At 49.6% G+C, this 20,193-nt stretch overlaps 1 protein-coding gene across 5 annotated transcripts in view; it reads left to right on the forward strand.

Annotated features, from left to right (window-relative positions):
• The window catches only part of dzank1 (double zinc ribbon and ankyrin repeat domains 1), a 197,370-nt gene that overhangs the window by 88,560 nt on the left and 88,617 nt on the right, over nucleotides 1-20,193 (forward strand). For all 5 annotated transcript variants that reach the window (XM_072503985.1, XM_072503989.1, XM_072503979.1 and 2 more), the window contains exon 13: nucleotides 2,093-2,318. In XM_072503985.1, coding sequence (XP_072360086.1) covers nucleotides 2,093-2,318 — 226 coding nt within the window. The remainder of the gene's footprint in view (nucleotides 1-2,092; nucleotides 2,319-20,193) is intronic.

A 20,193-nucleotide genomic window follows, 5' to 3' on the forward strand; every position in this document is an offset into this window, starting at 1 on the left:
GGGTTGGAAACTGGAGCGGAGGCAGATATCATAGCCTTTGCCTCGTTGATCGCCCAAAGGCGGATCCTGCTGGGATGGAGCGCAGCCTCTCCACCCAGTGCCCTGGCGTGGTGGGGGGACCTGTTGGAATACTTGACCCTTGAGAAGGTTAAGTTCGAACTGAGGGGAAGCTTGGAGGGGTTCTACAAGCCATGGGCACTATTTATTATGCACTTTCAAGAACTGGATAACATCGAACATTAGTTGGGGGGGGGGGAGAGGGGCTGTGTAGATTAAGGGTGACTATGGGTAATCCCTGATTCCGTTTTGTCATTTGTTTATGTAAACATGCGGGCTGATGTTTGGGGATTGGTGGGAGGATGGGATCGTTGTTATTATGGGGATTGACATATCTTGCTGATTATTGTTTATTGTTGATGGGTGTAAATGCGGGAGAAAATGTGAAAAAGGAGAATAAAAATATTTTTTTTTTTAAAAAGATGATGCCCTGAGCTCTGTGAAGCCTGTTGCCAGCTCTTTCAGGCCCCGCCCTGCCAGAGTGATGGCGTAAACCACACCCACTCTTTTTTTTTCATTAAAGTGGCTCAAGATCTGGAGAGAAAACAGGTCTGTACAACTGACTACATGCCAGTTTTCAGTCTGAACCTGTCACTCTGCCAAATTCTGGTAAGATTTCCACCCATAGTTAGTTGTCAGCCTTGGCTCAACAGTAGCACTTCCTCCTCTGAGTCAGAAGGTTGTCAGCTCAAGTGCCATTTCAAAGATTTAAACACAAACTATTGAAGGAGTGGTGTACTGTTCAAGGTGTCTTTTGGCCGAGATAGTAATCTGCTTGGGCATAAAAGATCCCAAAAACAGTATTCCAAGAAGAACTGAGTTTTCCTTTGTGTTTTATCACTCAGCCAACATTGCTAATGAACAGATTATCTAGTCCAGGGTTTCTCAAATTTTCCTGCTGGGGAACCCCTCGTGACCTCCCAAGAACATTGGAGAATCCCAAACGTTCTTATATCAGCGATACGTTTTAGCCCCCTCACATGAATCCCCTCCCCAAACCCCCCCCACCAGGAATCCCTTCCTGGAATTCCCTCCCCAAACTCCCCCATAAATCCCCTCTCAAAGCATCCCCCATGAATCCCCTCTCAAAGCGTCCCCCATAAATCCCCTCTCAAAGCGTCCCCCATGAATCCCCTCCCAAAGCGTCCCCCATGAATCTCCTCTCAAAGCGTCCCCCATAAATCACCTCCCAAATCGTGCCCCCCGCATCCCCTTCCAAAGCGTCCCCCCGAATCACCTACCAAAGTGTCCATCCCCTGAATCCCCTCCCAAAGCATCTTCTCCCCCCCCCCCCCCCCCGCCCCAATCCCCTCCCAAAACATCCCTGAATCTCCTCACAAACCGTCCCCCTCTGAATTCCCTCCCAAAAAGAATGCCCCCCATGAATCCTCTCCCAAAATGCCCCCCATGAATCTCCTCTCAAAGCAACCCTTGTGCATCTCCTCACAACGCATTTAGTTTATTTGCCTGGATGAACATTTTTTTTAATGTTCTCAGTGTGTGATTGACACTGCCAAGGTAACAATTGATCCTACTGAGTAGGAGCACTCGCTTCCACTCAGCCATCGCTCCTATGCTACAAAGGCGGTTCAGCTGCTTTTCTGCCCAGCAACAGAGAAGAACAAGAAATCAAATGGGCCAATCAAAGCCTTGCCTCTCCAAGCACTGGCTGCTGGTAGGCTATTTAGTTTCGCAGACCCCACTTTGGGAACCCCTGATCTCATCATTTTCAGGTTGCTGTTTGTGGAACCTTGGTGTTCTTAAATTGACTGTTGCCTTTCCTGGGCTATAACAGTGACTACACTGCAAAAGTACATCTTTGGCTGTAAAACAAATTGTAATTTTGCGAAAGGTACTGTATACATGCAAGTTCTTTTTTCTATCCATGTTATCTACTTTGTTAAAATAGGAACATATGGAGAACATATTAAATGTTGTACTGTAACAATCTAATTTCTCCCTCATGGTTACCAACTCCTAAAGACTTGATTATTCAAACCACTGACTCACTCATTATTCTTTTGTTGTCCCCAAGACCACAGATCGACACACTTCTGCAACCTGGCAACCTTTGACCATCCCATTGCCAATGTTCAGGCTGGAGTCTAATAAAGAAGACCAGGGGACCCAGACTGTTGGTCTATTTTACCCATCCTGCAAAGTGCTGGAGAAGAAGGAAATGGAGATCATTTGTCAACAAGCGAAACAGCAGAAGATAACCAATCGGCATTCCCTTCTAACAGCCGTCAGCCCTGGAAAGGGTGCGTAATGTTTCTTCTATGCTTGAAATCCAGCATTATCTAGGTGTGGCCATCCAGTTTGAACAGGCCCTACTGGACATGATACACTTCTGTCATGTCCAATAGACATTACTCAGTGGCTACAACAACACTGTATTAGATATTTTGCACGCATTTTAACAGAAAAGGCCTTGCTTACACCCACACAGCTCAGGTAAATACACTTCATGTGTGTTTTATTTTTTGAACAAACACCCACCATCAAGTAACCAAGGCTGAAAAGAACTCTGTGATCAAAAACCTTTCTACACTCTGCTTTTCATCTTATTATTTGCCAGAAATGCAGGAAAAGTTGAAGTTCACATGCATACACAATAACCAACAATATGTCTATTACTTACTCTTTATTTACTAAACAGAAATGCCCGTAGCCACATCTGACTTCCCAATTATCCACACGTAGCTGGTGATTAAAATATTTGACAACACTGCTATACTTCTGGTTTCTGCTCCACCAATGAGAAAGCATCGTTGGGGACAGAGCCAGCAGGTTGTGAAATTCTAACAAACAAACTAAGTGGCATCGCTACAGCAAACAACCGGGCAAACTCGGTGTTAATTGTAATTACTGAGTAACTAGGGCTGGATGACCTCCACTAAATGAAGGGCTTTGGTGAGATACTGTTTGGAACAGGGTGACTATCTTGCAATTGCTGAACTAATTTCACCCTGGTGAATGGGTCCTGGGCTGGTAGATTTAGCTACGACTGTGAGTGATGCCCGGTCTGGATCAAATCCAGGTGAGGTATGACTGTTAAATGGGCCTTGATCTGAAAGAGATCAGTAGAATAAGGCACTATTGAGAATGAGTCCTTGTTGCGAGCATTTGGTCAGGTGAGCAATGGCTGTGAACGGGTCCTGGTCTACACTACTCTGATAGGGTGAGGTGGTCTTCTCCATATCCACTTTGAATCAATTTGATCATAGGCAATGGATGAGGAACCAGCATTAGTACTTCTCCACCCCTAATCTTTGTGTCGTTATCTTTTGAACATCCAGCAGCAGAGACAGGTAATTTACATATTTCCTTTTATAAGACAAAAATATGCTTACTGTTACATGTAAGGTGTTGCTAACTTTCCGTTGGTTCAATTGCTCTGTTTTATTACCTTTGCTCTCGAATCGCCAGGTATCTTTATGATACCGCCACGAGGTTCAAGTCCGAGTAATGATCAATAACTCGATACACCGATTAGTAAGATTCAAATTAAAGCACATTTATTATACACAGTAATTGCTACTCATGCACAAATTCTACGTCTAAGCTACTTCTACAACTAACAGGCCTATACTTAACTTCGGACTGGCCCACCAGGTCAGGGGAACAAATGGCCTTTCGTTCGGGTTCTGAGTCTGCGGGATTCGAAGTTGGTATGGATTGGTAGCTAGGAGCGCCTATCTCGTAGCGGGCGTTGAATTAAGACTTACTTCTGTTGGCCGTCACTGCACCGGTCACGCTCAATGTTGGTTCGTGTTGCTGGGTGACCCGGGCAGGACGAAGATGTGAAGAGGGCTGAAGAGAGCTGAAGAGAGTGATTTGAACTTGGGGCTTAACTCTTATAGTCCCCAGGGCTTCCCGCCTTTCGGGGCGGACCCTGTACCTGGTCCCAAGTGATTGGACTTTGTCCCAATCGCTTGGTTCGATTTCTCCAATACTGGAGCGGTTCCCTGATCGATGGGCGGTCTTGAGGTGCTCGTTCACCTCCTTTGTGTTGGCTCCTGCTGGCGCCGAGGAGTCTGGCTTTGCTTTGTGTGTCCAAAATGTTACTTATTGTTCCCAGGGATTGCTCATCAGTATGCAGATGGCTGCTACATTGTTATGCTGATGGTCGCTGGTATCGATGTTGTCTGGCCTTTGCAGAGGTAAATACACAGCAAACCTGCAGCTGCTGGTTTCTGTCTATGTTGGCTGACTTTCCCATCAGCCTTTGCCGTTCGCCACTTTAAATCGGGAGTTGGCCAATTTAGGTGGCTACAAAGGTCTTTATTGTCTGTGCAGCAAACTTAATAGGTAGATTCATCTTCAAAAGCAAGTTATATTTGAGATCTTTAGATACTAGAACTCCTCCAACTCTTGGAACCCGCTCACGACCCTCGGACTCCCTGTCCAGACAGCTTTCCAGTCGCAAAAACATCTATCAACAATTACCCTTTGTTTCCTGCCAACTTTGTATCCAGCTTGCTACATTCCCCTGCACCCCACAGGCTTTTTTTTTTTCACCAATCTGCCATGTGGGACCTTGTTGATGTCCATGTAGACCACATTAACTGCACTACCCTCACCAATCCTCCTTGTTACTTCCTCACAAAATTCAGTCACGTTAGTCTACAAATCCATGCTGACAGTTCTTGATTAGTTCATTAATTTCAGTCTTTTTCAAGCAACAAGTAAATATTGGAGGAGATAATTTAGCTTGCCTACATTCAGCTTAAGACCACAAGACATAGGAGCAGAATTAGGCCACTTGGCCCATCGAGTCTGTTCTGCTATTCAATCATGGCTGAAATTTTTCTCATCCCCATTCTCCTGCCTTCTCCCCATAACCCCTGATCCCCTTATTAATCGAGAACTTATCTATCTCTGTCTTAAAGACACTCATTGATTTGGTCTCCACAGCCTTCTGCGGCAAAGAGTTCCACAGATTCACCACCCTCTGGCTGAAGAAATTCCCCCTCATCTCTGTTTTAAAGGATCGTCCTTTTAGTCTGAGGTTGTGTCCTCTGCTTCTAGTTCTTCCTACAAGTTTTTCCTTCAAGCTTCTGAAGAAGATTGCAGTTTAAGGGATCCTCCTTGATTGTGTCATCCAAACACGTGCTGTCCTTCACTAAGAGAAGTCTTACAACACCAGGTTAAAGTCCAGTAGCTTTGTTTCAAATCACTAGCTTACGGAGCACTGCTCCTTCCTCAGATGAACCTATGGGGACCTATGAATAAGGCTTCCCCATGTTTAACTTGTATCCGGAAAACCAGCCAAGCTCCTCCAGAATACTCATAATTCCCCGATATCTCCCAGTGGATCCAAGATATAAAGCAGCGAATAGCGAGACCATGTGCTCAAACCCCCCACCCCCGCACCGCACAATCCCTTTCAAGCTCTGCGACGCTCTAAGCATTCTACTGCCAATGGCTCTATTGCCCCACAGCCCCTCCACTAGGTCCTTCCTCCACCTTGGGGAACTCCAACCCATCCAGGAACCCCCCCCCCCCGGGGTTCCGATTCATAATGCCTCCTGTAAGACTCATCGAATACCCCATTCACCCCCACCGGGCCCACTCTTCCCCTCCTTTCACCCTTCCAATCTCCCACCTTTTCCCTATGCGCCTGGATTGATAAGAACTCTTTCCCCCCTCCTCCCCCAACCACTGCCTTGAGCGTGGAGCTGAGATCGGACCTGTATCATTCAGTTCCACATACCATTGAATAGCGGCCCTCACCTTCTTGCACAACTCCTCATCCGCTAACAACCCTGCGTCCAGTCTCCACTGCGGGTACAGGGCTACCCCTGGTCCACTTGCAAGTCCACCCAGTGCTGCACTTGGTCTGAAACCACGATCGCCGAGTACCCCGAGCTGACGTCCCTCGCCAGCAGCGCCTTGCCCACCATGAAAAAATCAATCCAAGAGTACACCCTGTGCACATGGGAGAAGTACGAGAATGCCTTTGCCCTCGGCCTCCCAAACCTCCACTGATCCACCCACCCCCCTCCCCCATGCGCTCCATGAACCCTCCTTCAGCTCCTTCGCCACTACCGACACCCTCTCCAACCTCAAGTGCGACCGGTCCAAACCTGGTGCAATGACTGTGTTAAAATTCCCTCCCATGATCAACCGGTGCGAGTCCGGGATCTTCCCCAGCACCCGCCTCATAAACTCCACATTGTCCCAGTTTGGGACATAAACATTCACCAAATCCACCGGCATCCCCTCCAGCTTCCCACTCACCATCACAAACGTCCCTCCCAAATCTGCCACAATGCTCCCCACCTCAAACGCCACAGGTTTATTTGCCAACATCATCACCCCCTGCATCTTCATGCCGAATCTCTAATTAAAGACTTGCCCTACCCACCCTTTCCTTAATCTAGTCTGATCCCCGATATTCATGTGTGTTCCTTGCAAAAAGGCCACATCCGCCATCAAGCTCCTCAAGTGTGGGAACACGCACGACCATTTGACTGGCCCATTCAGCCCTCTCACGTTGCCATGTGACAACCCGGTTGCGCCGGCGGAAGCGGCAGAGGTGCTGTGACCAGGGCTGCTAAGCTAGTGCCTCTGCACGAAGCAGCCTCCATCCGCTCCCAAACCGACCCCGCACCCACCATCCATTTCCTTATCATCGCTATGTTGGCCGCCCAGTAATAGTTGCTGAAGTTCGGCAACGCCAGCCCCCCCTTCTCCTCTGTTCCTTTCAAGCATTACCCTCTTCACCCGCGAGGACTTCCCTGCCCATACAAATCCCAGAATAATTTTATTCAGCCTCTTAAAGAAGGACCGCGGGATAAAGATGGGGAGACACTGAAAAACAAACCAGAACCGCGGGAGAATCGTCATCTTAACAGTCTGCACCCCTCCCCGCCAATGACAGCGGGAGCGCATCCCACCTCCGGACCTCCTCCCTCACTCATTCCACCAGTCGGGACAGGTTGAGCTTATGCAACTTGCCCCAGTCCCGTGCCACCTGAATCCCAAATATCGGAAACTCTCCCCCACTAGCCTGAACGGCAACCCCTTCAGCCTACTCTCCTGCCCCCTCGCCTGAATTACAAACAACTCGCTCTTAGCCATGTTCAGTTTGTTTCCGGAGAACCGGCCAAATTCCCTCAGGGTTGCCATAGTACCGTCCATCCCCACCTTTGGGTCCGGGCCAGCGCAAACAGCAGTGGGGAGAGAGGGCAGCCCTGTCTTGTCCCACGGGGCAGTCTAAAGTAGTCCGATGTCATCCTGTTTGTCCTTGCACTTGCCTCCGGGAACCCATATCCTTTCTTGAGTAAGCTCCCTGCCAGTGTACGCGACCCTCCCGGCCCACCCTCGGATGCCCACCGTCATCACTCCTTTTCCAGCTGTGCCACAGTAAACACACCTTTGTCAGCAGCCTCCTCCTCTGAACAAAACAACAATCCCACCCTCCCCCTCTACTACGCTAACCACCTGGCCACCCCCTACTGCGCTCCCATTACCTAGCCCGCCCAGCTAGCCTGGCAACCCCTGCCCAAGGCGCTTGAGCCTCCTACCCCCCCCCCCCCCCCACTGATTCTTTTCCCCCACCCCCCACCATCTCCCGTTCGCATACCTCCATCACACAAGTAATAATGGAACACAAGAAAAATGGTGCACTCGCCCTCAATGCTCCCCAAACACCCCGCCACCAAACCCAACAAAACATCTCAAAAGAGAGAAGTTCTCCAACAAACAAAATGAAAAAAGACAGAAAAAGCAAACATCTTTTCACACCTCCTCCACTGTTCAATCTCCAGCCAGTCATTGTGTCTTGAAAACTCCATTGTATCCTCTGGTGTCCCAAATTTGTTTATTTTTTTATTAATTTAGAGTACCCAATTAATTTTTCCCCAATTAAGGGGCAATTTAGCATGGCCAATCCACCTAACCTGCACATCTTTGGTTTGTGGGGGCGAAACCCACACAGACACAAGGAGAATGTGCAAACTCCACACAGACAGTGACCCGGAGCCGGGATCGAACCTGGGACCTCGGCATCGTGAGGCAGCAGTGCTAACCACTGCACCACCGTGCTGCCCTTCTGGTGTTCCAAAATAATGTTCTTGGCAGTTAAACGTCACCCAGAGGTGGGTAGGGTACAGCATCCTGAACATCACCCCCTTTTTGAAGAGGGCAGCCTTCACCTGATTGAACCTGCTCTCCTCTTCGCCAGATCTGCGCCCAGGTCCTGGTACACCCGAAGCTCGTTGCCTTCCCAAGTGCGCCTCTTCTTCTGCCTTGCCTACCTGAATATCTTCTCCTTATCCAGGAATCGGTGGAGACGCACCGCCATCACCCTTGGCGGCTCATTCACCTCCAGCTTCCTCATCAGCGTCCTGTTTGCCAGTTGACCTCGAGGAGCCGGTCGAAGGCCCTCTTCCCCCATCAGCTTCTCCAGCATCTTGGCATACATGCCAGCGCCCGCTCGCACATTGCCTTCGAGCATCCCCACGATTCTTAGATTGTGTCTCTGGGAGAGGTCCTCCAGGTCCTTCATCTTCTCCTTCAGCCACTTCTAGGTCTCCAATCTCGGCTGCCAACGAGGTAAACTGCTCATTGTGCTCCCCCACCGCTTCCTCCACTTTCCGAATGGCCTGGTCCTGGGATTCCAGCCCCTGTTCCACACAATAAATTCCCACTTTTCGTGGTTCCACCATCTTGGCTAGGTGTCCCTGGGCTTCCCTCCTCTGCCGGCTGAACTTCTCGTTCAAGAAGTCCACCAGCTGCTCCATTGGCCACTGAGGTGGCAGCACACTGGTATGGAGGGTGAATTCTCATCTTTTCAAAATGTGTCAAGCTCAGACTGAAAACTGGCATGTAGCTCTCTAGTTACACAGGCCAGTTGTCGCTCCAGGTCTTGGGCTGGATTCTCCGATTTGGAGACTCTGTCCCCACGTTGGCGTGGGAACGGTGGCAGGAAAACTGGCGCAAAACGGCCACCAATTCCCGGTTTTGCTGGGGGCTAGCAGGAAGGCAGCTTGGAGCACCAGGCTCTAGCTGCCGATACGGCCTGGATTATTGCCGAGTCCGTGACCGCGCATGCACACGGCGGCGGCCTGCAGCGGTCGCGCCGTGCTTTATGGCGGATGCCGCTTGTGGATCCGGCCCTCAAAATAGTCCCCTCTTCGGCCGGCTCGCGCGCCCCAGACAACCCCACCACAAAGCCCCCAGCCCCGAATTATGTCCCCCCCCCTACCCGCGGATCGGCTCTCCCCCGACTGTGGCAGGGCTGGACTGAGTCCGCAGCCACCACGGCGAGTCCCCGACGGGTGAGACCACACGCGACCCACGCCGTCGGGAACTCGGCCGGTTGGGGGGGAGCATCGGGGGGCAGACCTCAGGCAATGATATATGGCATACCGTACTTTGCGAGTATGCCGCATTGGAGGGGGCAGAGCATCGCAAAAGCGGCATCGCCCCCGATTCTGTTGGGAATTTGGATTCTTCAGCCAGTCGGCAAACACGATTTTGGCTTTGACAACCGGAGAATCCAGCCCCTTGAGTCCCTCTAAGAAATGGTTTACTCCGTCACTGTGCACCCCCTCTTTACCTTTGCGCCCCCAGAAGGATCCCCTCGACTGCATCCCATTTTTAAAAAGCTGTTGTAAACCTTGCCAGCAAGTTTCAGTGAGGGGATGGGGTGAGGCAGAGATCACGTGTTGGGGAGGTCTGGCTGAGTATATTTTAAATTTATTAAAATCCATTTAAATGGGCCAGAACCTCGTGTCATCACCGCCAGTGGCATGAAAAATCGGAAAACGTGATCTCTGGAAATCGCACTTCCCAATTTTCTCTGAATTTTCCACCCGTATTGCCGTTCCCTCTGACCGCAAATGGCGGCTGAAAATCACTCCCGCAGTCAGGAGAAAGTTTAAAAAAAAAAAAAAAAAAATTTTAGAGTACCCAATTATTTTTTTTCCCAATTAAGGGGCAATTTAGTGTGGCCAATCCACCTAACCTGCACATCTTTGGGTTGTGGGGGTGAAACCCATGCAGACACAGAGTACGTGCAAATGCCACACAGACAGTGACCCGCGGCTGGGATCGAACCAAGTCCTCAGCGCTGTAGGCAGCAGTGCTAACCACTGTGCCACCGTGTCGCCGTCGTCAGGAGGAAGTTGACCTGGAAGCCCTCAACATTGACTCTACTCCCGACCCCATGAAGCCTCATGGGATCAGGCCCAACATGGGCAAGGAAACCTCCTCCTAATTACAGCTCCATCCTCCACCCCACCCTCCTTCAGCTGATGAATCAGTACTCCTCCATGTTGGACACCACATGGAGGAATCACTCAGGGTGGCAAGGGCACAGAATGTACTCTAGGTGGGATATTTCAATGTCCGTCACCAAGAGTGGTTCAGTAGCAATACTACTAAGTGAGCTGGTCGAGTCATAAAGGATGTGGGTCTGTGGCAGGTGGTGAGGGAACAAATGAGATGGAAAATCATACTAGACCTCATCCTCACTAACCTGCCTGCCGTAGATGCATTTGTCCATGACAGAGTCAGTGGGAGTGACCACCTTGTGGAGACAAAATCCTATCTTCACATGGACGATATCCCCCATCATGGTGTGTTGCACTACGACCACTAAATAGCATAGATTGTGAACAGATCCAACAACTCCAGACTGGGCAACTGTGAGGAGCTGTGGACCATCAGCAGCAGCAGAATTGTATATTAATCCAAGACTGGGCAACTGTGAGCCGCTGTGGCCCATCAGCAGAATTGTATAATAATCCAAGACTGGGCAACTGTGAGGCGCTGTGGCCCATCAGCAGCAGCAGAATTGTATAATAATCCAAGACTGGGCAACTGTGAGCCGCTGTGGCCCATCAGCAGAATTGTATAATAATCCAAGACTGGGCAACTGTGAGGCGCTGTGGCCCATCTGCAGCAGCAGAATTGTATAATAATCCAAGACTGGGCAACTGTGAGGCTCTGTGGACCATCAGCAGAATTGTATAATAATCCAAGACTGGGCAACTGAGGCGCTGTGGATCATCAGCAGAATTGTATAATAATCCAAGACTGGGCAACTGAGGCGCTGTGGATCATCAGCAGAATTGTATAATAATCCAAGACTGGGCAACTGAGGCGCTGTGGATCATCAGCAGAATTGTATAATAATCCAAGACTGGGCAACTGAGGCGCTGTGGATCATCAGCAGAATTGTATAATAATCCAAGACTGGGCAACTGAGGCGCTGTGGATCATCATCAGCAGCAGAATTGTATAATAATCCAAGACTGGGCAACTGTGAGCCGCTGTGGCCCATCAGCAGAATTGTATAATAATCCAAGACTGGGCAACTGTGAGCCGCTGTGGCCCATCAGCAGAATTGTATAATAATCCAAGACTGGGCAACTGTGAGCCGCTGTGGCCCATCAGCAGAATTGTATAATAATCCAAAACTGGGCAACTGAGGCGCTGTGGCCCATCAGCAGAATTGTATAATAATCCAAGACTGGGCAACTGTGAGCCGCTGTGGCCCATCAGCAGAATTGTATAATAATCCAAGACTGGGCAACTGTGAGGCTCTGTGGCCCATCAGCAGAATTGTATAATAATCCAAGACTGGGCAACTGTGAGCCGCTGTGGCCCATCAGCAGAATTGTATAATAATCCAAGACTGGGCAACTGTGAGCCGCTGTGGCCCATCAGCAGAATTGTATATTAATCCAAGACTGGGCAACTGTGAGCCGCTGTGGACCATCAGCAGAATTGTATAATAATCCAAGACTGGGCAACTGTGAGGCGCTGTGGACCATCAGCAGAATTGTATAATAATCCAAGACTGGGCAACTGTGAGCCGCTGTGGCCCATCAGCAGAATTGTATAATAATCCAAGACTGGGCAACTGTGAGGCTCTGTGGCCCATCAGCAGAATTGTATAATAATCCAAGACTGGGCAACTGTGAGCCGCTGTGGCCCATCAGCAGAATTGTATAATAATCCAAGACTGGGCAACTGTGAGCCGCTGTGGACCATCAGCAGAATTGTATAATAATCCAAGACTGGGCAACTGTGAGGCGCTGTGGACCATCAGCAGAATTGTATAATAATCCAAGACTGGGCAACTGTGAGGCGCTGTGGCCCATCAGCAGCAGCAGAATTGTATAATAATCCAAGACTGGGCAACTGTGAGGCGCTGTGGACCATCAGCAGAATTGTATATTAATCCAAGACTGGGCAACTGTGAGCCGCTGTGGCCCATCAGCAGAATTGTATAATAATCCAAGACTGGGCAACTGTGAGGCGCTGTGGACCATCAGCAGCAGCAGAATTGTATAATAATCCAAGACTGGGCAACTGTGAGCCGCTGTGGCCCATCAGCAGAATTGTATAATAATCCAAGACTGGGCAACTGTGAGCCGCTGTGGCCCATCAGCAGAATTGTATATTAATCCAAGACTGGGCAACTGTGAGCCGCTGTGGACCATCAGCAGAATTGTATATTAATCCAAGACTGGGCAACTGTGAGGCGCTGTGGACCATCAGCAGAATTGTATAATAATCCAAGACTGGGCAACTGTGAGGCGCTGTGGACCATCAGCAGAATTGTATAATAATCCAAGACTGGGCAACTGTGAGCCGCTGTGGACCATCAGCAGAATTGTATAATAATCCAAGACTGGGCAACTGTGAGCCGCTGTGGCCCATCAGCAGAAATGTATAATAATCCAAGACTGGGCAACTGAGGCGCTGTGGCCCATCAGCATCAGCAGAATTGTATAATAATCCAAGACTGGGCAACTGTGAGCCACTGTGGCCCATCAGCAGAATTGTATAATAATCCAAGACTGGGCAACTGTGAGGCGCTGTGGCCCATCAGCAGCAGCAGAATTGTATAATAATCCAAGACTGGGCAACTGTGAGGCGCTGTGGACCATCAGCAGAATTGTATAATAATCCAAGACTGGGCAACTGTGAGGCGCTGTGGACCATCAGCAGCAGCAGAATTGTATAATAATCCAAGACTGGGCAACTGTGAGCCGCTGTGGACCATCAGCAGAATTGTATAATAATCCAAGACTGGGCAACTGTGAGCCGCTGTGGCCCATCAGCAGAATTGTATAATAATCCAAGACTGGGCAACTGTGAGCCGCTGTGGACCATCAGCAGAATTGTATAATAATCCAAGACTGGGCAACTGTGAGCCGCTGTGGCCCATCAGCAGAATTGTATAATAATCCAAGACTGGGCAACTGTGAGGCTCTGTGGCCCATCAGCAGAATTGTATAATAATCCAAGACTGGGCAACTGTGAGCCGCTGTGGCCCATCAGCAGAATTGTATAATAATCCAAGACTGGGCAACTGAGGCGCTGTGGACCATCAGCAGAATTGTATAATAATCCAAGACTGGGCAACTGAGGCGCTGTGGACCATCAGCAGAATTGTATAATAATCCAAGACTGGGCAACTGTGAGCCGCTGTGGCCCATCAGCAGAATTGTATAATAATCCAAGACTGGGCAACTGAGGCGCTGTGGACCATCAGCAGAATTGTATAATAATCCAAGACTGGGCAACTGAGGCTCTGTGGCCCATCAGCAGAATTGTATAATAATCCAAGACTGGGCAACTGTGAGGCGCTGTGGCCCATCAGCAGCAGCAGAATTGTATAATAATCCAAGACTGGGCAACTGTGAGCCGCTGTGGCCCATCAGCAGAATTGTATAATAATCCAAGACTGGGCAACTGTGAGGCGCTGTGGCCCATCAGCAGCAGCAGAATTGTATAATAATCCAAGACTGGGCAACTGTGAGGCGCTGTGGACCATCAGCAGAATTGTATAATAATCCAAGACTGGGCAACTGTGAGGCGCTGTGGACCATCAGCAGAATTGTATAATAATCCAAGACTGGGCAACTGTGAGGCTCTATGGACCATCAGCAGAATTGTATAATAATCCAAGACTGGGCAACTGTGAGGCACTGTGGCCCATCAGCAGCAGCAGAATTATATAACCTTTTATTGTCACAAGTATGAAGTTACTTGAAAAGCCCCTAGTCACCACATTCCGGCGCCTGTTCGGGTAAACTGGTACGGGAATTGAACCCACGCTGCTGGCCTTGTTCTGCATCACAAACCAGCTGTCTAGCCCACTGGGCTAAACCAGCCCCGCAACCACAATCTGCAACCTCATGGCCCGGCATATCCCCACTGTACTATTACCACCAACTCTGGTTCAATGAAAAGTGCAGGGGGGTATGCCAGGAGCAGCACCAGGCATACCGAAAAATGAGGTGTCAACTTGGTGAAACTACAACACAGGATTACTTGTGTGCCAAACAGTAAAAGCAGCACTAAGCGATTCCACAACCAGTGGATCAGATCTAAGTTCTGCCACATCCAGCCGTGAATGGTGGTGGCCAATTAAACAACTCACTGGAGGAGGTGGCTCCACTAAGTGTGAGGTGATGCAATTGGGCCGGACAAATAAGGCAAGAGAATGCATGATAAGTTGCAGGTCCCTGGGAAGCACCGAGGATCAGAGGGACCTTGGTGTGCATGTACACCGGTCCCTTAAGGTAGCTGAACAGGTGGATACAATGGCTAAGAAGGCATATGGAGTGCTTGCTTGTATTCGTTGAGGCAGAGAGTTTAAGTCAGGGTGGTTATGCTGGAACTGTATAAAATGTTGGTTAGGTCACAGCTAGAGTATTAGGTGCAATTCTGGAATCCACATTATAGGAGGGATGTGATAGCACTTGAAAGGGTGCAGAGGAGATTTACCAGGATGTTGACCGGGCTGGAGGGTTTTAGCTATGAAGGGAGATTGGTAGACTGGGATTGTTTTCCTTGGAACAGAGGAAATTGAGGGGGGACATGAACGAAATGTAATTATGAGAGGCATAAATAGAGTAGACAGGAAGAAACATTTCCCCTTGGTGAAAGGATCAATGACCAGGGGGAATAGATTTAAGGCAAGGGGCAGGAGGTTTAGAGGGGATGTGAGGAAAAATCTTTTACCCAGAGGGTGGTGGGCGTTTGGGATTTGCTGCCTGAAAGGGTGGTGGAGGTAGAGACCCTCATAACATTTAAGAAGTATTTAAATATGCACTTGCAATACCAAGGCATACAAGACTATGGGTGAAATGCTGGAAAATGGGATTAGAATTGTTATGTGGTTGTTTTTGATTGGCACAGGCTGGAGGGCCTTTTCTGTGACATACTTAATGATGGGGGACCCCAGAACATCAGCGCAAAAGAAAAGGTGGAGCATTTGCTACAATATTCAGCCAGAAGTGCTGAGTAGATAATCCATCTCCGCCTCCTCTGGAGGCCCCCAGCATCACAGATACAATTTGATTCACTCCATGTGATATCAAAAAACGGCTGAAGGCACTGGATACTGCAAAGGCTATGAGCACTGACAATATTCCAGCAATAGTACTGAAGAATTGTGCTCCAGAACTTGCTGTGCCCCTAGCCAAGCTGTTCCAGTACAGCTACAATACTAGCTTCTACCCAACAATGTGGAAAATTGCCAAGGTATGTCTTTGCACAGAAAGCAGGACAAATCCAACCTGGCCAATTAACAGCCATCAGTATACTTTTGATCATCAGTAAAATGATGGAAGTGATCATCAGCAGTGCTATAAAGGAGCACTTGATGCTCAGTTTGGGTTCCACCAAGGTAACTCAGCTCCAGATATCATTAGCGCCTTGGTTCAAAGATGGACAAAAGAACTGAACTCCAGAGGTGAGGCCCTTGACATCAAGGCCGCTTGAGACTTACTTGGGCATCAAAGAGCACTAGCAAAACTGAAGTCCGTGGGAACCGGGGGGAAACTCTTTGCTGGTTGGAGTCATACCTGACACAAAGGAAGGTGGTTGTAGTTGTTGGACCTCAGTAATTTAAGCTCTAGGGTATCCTCTGGGTATTGTCCTAGGCCCAGCCATCTTCAGCTGCAATAACCTTTCTTCCATCATAAGGTTAGAAGTGGGGATGTTTGCTGATGTTCAGCACCATTTACGACTCCTCGTATCTTAAACAGTGCATGTCCAAATGCATCGAGAACAATATTCAGGCTTGAGGTGGCAAGTAACATTCGTGCCACACAAGTGCTAGGCAATGACCATCTCTAACAAGGGAGAATCTGCCCATCATTCCTTGACATTCAGTGGTCTTACCATTGCTGAATCCCCCACTATCAACATCCTGGGGGTTATCATTGACCAGAAACTTAGCTGAACTAACGACATCTTTGTCAATCTCTACCTATTGCTGGCCCTCTATCCAGCCTCACTGCTCCACGCATCCCCTCTCCCACAAAAGTATCAATCTGACCCTATTTCCAGTTCTCTCCAGCTTTGACAAAGAATCAACCAGACTCGAAACGTTAGCTCCGTTCTCTCTCCACAGATGCTGTCAGACTTGCTGAGATTGTCCAGTATTTTCTGGGGGGTTTTCAGATTCCAGCGTTCGCAGTAATTTGCTTTTAATATAAATGCTGTGGCTACAAAAGCAGATCAAAGGCTCGGAATCCTGTGGTGAGTAACTCGCCTCCTGAAGTCCCAAAGCCTGTCCACCATCTACAAAACACAAGTCAAGAGTGTGTTGGAATATTCTCCATTTGCCTGGATGTTTGCAGCTCCAACAACACTCAAGAAGTTCGACACCCAACTGGGTTGCTGCTGCGGAAATCCAAAAGGAAATGGCTAAAGAGTGGATGGGCGGGGATGGTGTGCGACGCTGGGGGAGCGAGCGGGAGCGCGGAGGCGGGATATGGGACTGGCCTAGAGAAGGTAATGGCTAGTCGACACGGCAGGGGGCAGGTAGCCCCCGAGTGAGGCTGATCACGTGGAACATGAGAGGCCTGAACGGACCGATAAAAAGGGCCCGAGTGCTCGCGCATTTGAAAGGACTAAGGGCAGACGTGGTTATGCTCCAAGAGACGCACCTAAAGGTGGCGGACCAAGTTAGGCTAAGGAAAGGATGGGTGGGACAGGTGTTCCACTCAGGACTGGACGCAAAGAATAGAGGGGTGGCCATTTTGGTGGGGAAACGGGTAGCATTTGAAGCAAAGAACATCGTAGCAGATAGCGGAGGTAGATATGTAATGGTGAGTGGCAGGCTGGAGGGAATGGAGGTCGTGTTGGTTAATGTGTATGCCCCAAACTGGGACGATGCGGGATTTATGAGACGGATGGTGGGGCGTATACCGGACCTGGAGGTAGGAAACTTGATTTTAGGAGGGGACTTTAATACGGTGCTGGACCCGGGGCTAGATAGATCCAGCTCAAGGACCGGCAGAAGGCCGGCAGCGGCCAAGGTACTTAAGGGGTTTATGGACCAGATGGGGGGAGTGGATCCATGGCGATTTCTTAGACCGAGGGCTAGGGAGTTCTCCTTCTTCTCCCATGTCCATAAAGTGTACTCCCGGATAGATTTTTTTGTTTTGGGAAGGTCGTTGATCTCTAGGGTGGAAGAAGCTGAGTACTCAGCCATAGCGGTTTCGGATCATGCCCCACATTGGGTGGACCTGGAATTAGGAGAGGAAAGGGAGCAGGGAACACTCTGGCGATTAGATGTGGGACTGATGGCGGATGAGGGAGTGTGTGCAAAAGTGCGGGGGTGTATTGAGAGATACCTGGAGGTCAATGACGACGGCGAGGTCCCTGTGGGAGTGGTATGGGAAGCACTAAAAGCGGTGGTCAGAGGAGAGCTGATCTCCATTGGGGCCCACAAAAGGAAAACAGAGGCCAAGGAAAGGGAAAGATTACTGGGGGAGATTTTAAGGGTGGATAGGGAATTTGCAGAGACCCCGGAGGAGGAATTGTACAGGGAGAGGAGACGACTCCAGACGGAATTTGACCTTCTGACCACCAGAAAGGCGGAGGTACTGTGGAGGAAGGCACAGGGGAGGAGATATGAATATGGGGAAAAGGCTAGTCGCCTGTTGGCTCATCAATTGCGAAAGAGGGCAGCAGCGAGGGAGATAGGAGGAATTGGAGACGAAAGGGGAGACACGGTGCGAAGGGCAGGAAAGATAAATGAGGTGTTCAAGACCTTCTATGAGGAACTGTATAGGTCTCAACCCCCAGAGGGAGAGGAGGGGATGCGACAGTTCCTGGACCAATTGAGGTTCCCGAAAGTGGAGGAGCGGGGGGTGGTAGGCCTGGGGGCACCGATTGGGGTGGACGAGGTTATTAAGGGACTGGGAAGCATGCAAGCAGGGAAGGCCCCAGGACCAGACGGGTTCCCGGTGGAGTATTACAGAAAATATGTGGACTTGTTGATGGCCCCGTTGATGGTGAGGACGTTCAATGAGGCCAGGAAAGGGGGGACTCTACCCCCGACGATGTCGGAGGCGACGATATCGTTAATTTTGAAGAGGGATAAAGATCCGTTGCAGTGCGGGTCCTATAGACCCATTTCATTATTGAACGTGGACGCCAAATTGTTGGCAAAGGTACTGGCATCGAGGATAGAGGACTGTGTCCCGGGGGTGGTGCACGAAGACCAGACAGGGTTCGTAAAAGGGAGACAACTGAATGTTAACGTGCGACGACTATTAGGGGTGATAATGATGCCCCCAGTGGAGGGGGAGGCAGAGATAGTGGCGGCAATGGACGCAGAGAAGGCATTTGATAGGGTGGAGTTGGAGTATTTATGGGAAGTGTTAAGGAGGTTTGGGTTTGGGAACGGGTTTATTAGCTGGGTTAGACTTCTTTATGGGGCTCCAACGGCAAGCGTAGTTACAGGTCGACATAGATCGGAGTATTTCCGACTATATAGGGGAACAAGACAGGGATGCCCGCTGTCTCCATTGTTGTTCGCGTTGGCAATTGAACCTCTGGCCATGGCGTTGAGAGACTCCAGGAAATGGAGAGGGGTGATTAGAGGGGGAGAAGAACACCGAGTCTCGTTATACGTGGATGACCTATTGTTATACGTGTCGGACCCAGCGGGGGGGATGATAGAGGTTATGCGAATTTTGAGGGGGTTCGGGGATTTCTCGGGGTATAGGCTAAACATGGGGAAGAGTGAATTATTTGTGATACATCCAGGGGACCAGAGTAGAGAGATAGAAGGCTTGCCTCTAAGGAAAGTGGAAAGAAACTTCCGATACCTGGGGATTCAGATCGCTAGGAGCTGGGGAACCTTGCACAGACTTAATCTGACACGGTTGGTAGAACAAATGGAGGAGGACTTCAAGAGGTGGGACATGCAGCCTCTATCGCTGGCGGGCAGGGTGCAAGCAGTTAAGATGATGGTCCTCCCGAGGTTCTTATTTGTATTTCAATGTCTCCCTATACTAATCACCAAGACCTTTTTTAATAAAATAGACAGGAGCATCACGAGCTTCGTGTGGGCAGGGAAAGTTCCGAGAGTAAGGAGGGGGTTCCTTCAGCGTAGTAGGGACAGAGGAGGATTGGCACTACCGAACTTGGGCGATTACTATTGGGCCGCCAATGTGGCAATGATACGTAAATGGATGATGGAGGGTGAGGGAGCGGCGTGGAAAAGACTGGAGAGAAAGTCCTGTAAAGGGACGAGTTTAGAGGCGCTGGTGACGGCGCCGCTACCAATCTCACCCAAAAAGTTTACCACAAACCCGGTGGTGGCAGCAATATTGAATATCTGGGGACAGTGGAGGCGACAGAGAGGGGTGCGGGGAGCCCTGGTGGGGTCCCCAATCAGGAACAACCATAGGTTCGCCCCAGGAAGAATGGATGGAGGATTTCGGAGCTGGTACCAGTTGGGAATTAGGAGGGTGGGAGATTTATTTATAGATGGGACTTTTGCGAGCTTGGGAGCATTGGAGGAAAAGTATAAGTTGCCCCGGGGAAATTTCTTGAGATATATGCAGGTGAGGGCGTTTACTAGACAACAGGTGAGGGAATTTCCGTTGCTCCCGACACAGGGGATACAGGACAGGGTGCTTTCAGGGGTGTGGGTCGGAGAGGGCAAGGTGTCAGAGATTTACCGAGAGATGAGGGAAGAGGGGGAGGAGTCGGTGGGCGAACTAAAAGGAAAGTGGGAAGAAGAACTAGGGGAGGAGATAGAGGAGGGTATGTGGGCGGATGCCCTAAGCAGGGTAAATTCCTCTTCCTCATGCGCCAGGCTTAGCCTGATTCAATTTAAGGTGCTACATAGAGCACACA

Source organism: Scyliorhinus torazame, chromosome 1, assembly GCF_047496885.1.
Source record: "Scyliorhinus torazame isolate Kashiwa2021f chromosome 1, sScyTor2.1, whole genome shotgun sequence".
NCBI lineage: Eukaryota > Metazoa > Chordata > Chondrichthyes > Carcharhiniformes > Scyliorhinidae > Scyliorhinus > Scyliorhinus torazame.